The following is a 3,097-nucleotide window of genomic DNA, read 5'->3' as shown; positions in this document are numbered from 1 at the left end:
TTCATGAGATATGAAAGGAAGAAAGTTTTTTTATATTCATGTCAAAATCATTTACAAAGGCAAGACAACCCGATCAAAATTCTTTACAAAAGACCAAAACGGTCTTATAAGAAACACAAAAAATATTTTTTTTTAAAAAGAAATTTTTTTTGTCCTCTCCGGGAGCAGCATTTTCGCCCTTGAGGCCCCCTTCACTTTCAGATCTGCTCGCGCTCCCGATATCATCATCACCGGGAAAGGCCAATACCTTGGCTTCGATTTCAAGCTCCTTAGTTTTTTAGATCTCGACTGTTAGATCGAAGCCACGAGCATGAATTTCTTCGAGAGTCTCCCTTCTAGACTGGCATTTAGCATGCTCGACAACCCAGTTTGCCCGATCCTGAGCAGCCTCAGCAACCTCCTTTGCTCGAACTTGAGCAGCTTTGATATTAGATTGATAAACGACCACCATTGCATCAACATTTTCCATCGTTTTCTCGACCTTTGTTCTGGCTGCTGCAAGTTCTATGGCCAATCTCTCTCGATCACAATTTGCTGAGCTCAACTGAGACTGGAACTCCTCGATTTTCTTGGCTTGCACCAAGCTTTTATCTTTTAGGCTTAGAAGTTGGGCCTCAGCTGAAGCTAGTTGAGTTCGGGTAGTCTCCTTTTTTGAGGCGAGGCAGTCCATGTTCTTCTTCCACTCCTCGGCCTCCAATTTCACTACATCCACTTCAGTACGAAGTTGCCTAATCACGTCGAACTTTTGCTCGACCTGCGAGACCAAATTATTAGCCATCAATCCCGAGTCAATATTATTAAATTCAAAGATTCTTTGTACCTGCTCGGCCAGCTCAACTTGTTCTTTCCGAGATGCTTCCAGCTCGGCCCGAAGTCCTTTTGCTTCTCCTTCTCTCTGCTCACTGAGAAGCTTTAAGGTATCTCTCTCCTCAGTAAGCTTTCGAACTTCGGCCTCGTACCGGCTCAGCTCCCCTCGGGATTGGAAAAATGCCTTATGATGAAGCACAGAAGCCTACAAAAATAAGAAGGGATTATACAAGGAAAGGAAAACACAAGTATGAAAATTGGCAAAGAAAGTATGAACTTACCCGATTTAAGGCCTGTTGGGCTTCGTTAAATAAGCAAGGCGCTCCCACCTCGATCGAGCTCTTCTTCGGAGCGTCCAAGTCACTCGGGTCGATGACATCTTCTACCCCGATAAAATAACCACGGAAAGGATCCTCCCCTCCATGGGCCCCTTCCCCGTGAGAAATATCCACATCTTGAGAGTCACGTATCATCGATTGGGAAAAAGAAGGGAAAGAGGGGGAATCCCCGATCTCTATCACCCCGGGTAGGACTTTGGGGAACCACTTCCATCTTCGGGAGACCCAAGCTCAGTTTGTGCACCGACATTCACCGCCTCTTCGACGATATCTTTACCCCGAGGTAAAACATCCTCGGTCTCACTCGGCTCGGGAACTTGGGTCGAATCCCCTCTTCGACCTCATCAAGCCTGGTCGAAGCAGTATCAACTCCCACCGATACCGAAGTATTCTGAGTATCGGTACTAGCCCGGGCACGAACCAACAACCCGGAATCATTTTCTTCTTCTTCATCCCTTAGACTCATGACCGACTCCATGGTCAAAGAGATTACGTTCACCTTGGGTTTACGAGCCGCTCTCTTTTTGGGTTTTTGACCCTCGGAGTCCGAGGCCATTTTTCTCTTAATCGCCTTCTCCGATTTTGAGGAAGGCGGTAAAACTTCTTCATCACCTGATGGAGGTCTCATAACCGCATCTCTTTCCAAGACCTACGAAGAAAGAAAATAAAGTAAAACTTATGCTTGAAAAAAATACTTGAACAATAAGCAAATCAATGAGTCAAGAAGAAGGTTTACCATGAGTACGAGCTTCCCACCGGCCCTTTGACCAATCGCGCCAAGCACGCTCGGCATATGTTGACGTCGAAACCAGGCTCCTGACCCAGTTCTAGAGATGGGGAACCGCTCCCGGCATCCAAGAAATGGTTGTGTCATGAAAAGCACCGATAAGTAAAAATGAAGAAGTAAAAATGACATAAGCTAAAAACGGAATCATACTTACAATTCATATTCCATTTCTCAGGATATGGCATACTCTTAACCGGGATTAAGTCCGAGGTCTTCACTCGTACAAATCGGCCCATCCAATCCCGATCTTTGTCTTCATCAATGCTTGAGGTAAATGCCTTGGTGGCCCGGCGTTGGAGCTTTATCAGCCCACCTCGGTAAAGACGAGGACTATATAATCTTATTAGGTTGTCGAGGGTGAAGGGAAGCCCGTCGATTTTGCTCAGAAAGAAACGAAGCAGTATTACAATCCTCCAGAAAGAAGGATGTATTTGGTCGAGGGTTACTTGGTATTTTTTGCAGAAGTCGATGATGATCGGATCGAGGGGACCCACCGTGAAAGAATAAGTGTAAGCACTCAAGTACCCTTCCACGTGGGTAGTGATCGCTTCTTCCGGTGCCGGTATTACAACCTCTTTGTTTTCCCAACCACAATCTTTCTTCACCAAATCAATAAGGCTTTGAGGTATCGAGCATATATATCTCGATACCGGCTCACATCGACCAGCAACCGACGAAGGTTTCTCGACCTTAAAGTCGGAATTGATAACACATCCCCCGGGAATGAGTTTTTCGAGGCGTGGCTCCACCACCGGTTTCTCACCGGCCGGCCGAGATAAGGAAACAGCCTCTTTCTGAGGAACAATTTTAAATATCTTGGCCATCTAAATTCTCAAGAATAAAGAAGATGGGAAATTGAAATATTTTGGTTTTTGACGAAGAACAAGCAAAGAAATTCTTAAAACTGAAAATAGAGAACTTTGGAGAAGGCAAAGAACTGTGAAGGTTGGAATGAGAAGAGTTGAAGGTAAAGGTTTAAAATAATGAAGAAGGGGGGCTATTTATAGATTTGGCAATGACGGTTCAAAATCAGCAGTGGCCGACCATCGTCTGACGCACATTTAATGCCTTGGTAATTGAACCGACGGGATATTTGTCACATACGTCATAACCGGGCTCGACACAGACATAAGTGTGTATCTAGTCAGAGGTTAAAAAAATCATA

At 45.0% G+C, this 3,097-nt stretch overlaps 1 protein-coding gene across 1 annotated transcript; it reads right to left on the bottom strand.

Annotated features, from left to right (window-relative positions):
* Window positions 1-277: 277 nt before the first annotated feature.
* LOC138905326 (uncharacterized) lies at window positions 278-1,938 on the bottom strand. Its single transcript, XM_070193837.1, has 3 exons — window positions 1,882-1,938; window positions 1,645-1,794; window positions 278-1,012 (listed from the first exon to the last, which is right to left on the bottom strand). Exons 1-3 carry the CDS (start codon window positions 1,936-1,938, stop codon window positions 278-280), a joined length of 942 nt encoding a protein of 313 aa, XP_070049938.1.
* Between the last annotated feature and the right edge of the window lie 1,159 nt (window positions 1,939-3,097).

This window comes from Nicotiana tomentosiformis, chromosome 1, assembly GCF_000390325.3.
Source record: "Nicotiana tomentosiformis chromosome 1, ASM39032v3, whole genome shotgun sequence".
Lineage (NCBI taxonomy): Eukaryota > Viridiplantae > Streptophyta > Magnoliopsida > Solanales > Solanaceae > Nicotiana > Nicotiana tomentosiformis.
The sequence above is the reverse complement of the archived record's forward strand: the minus strand, read 5'-3'. Positions and strand labels throughout refer to the sequence as shown.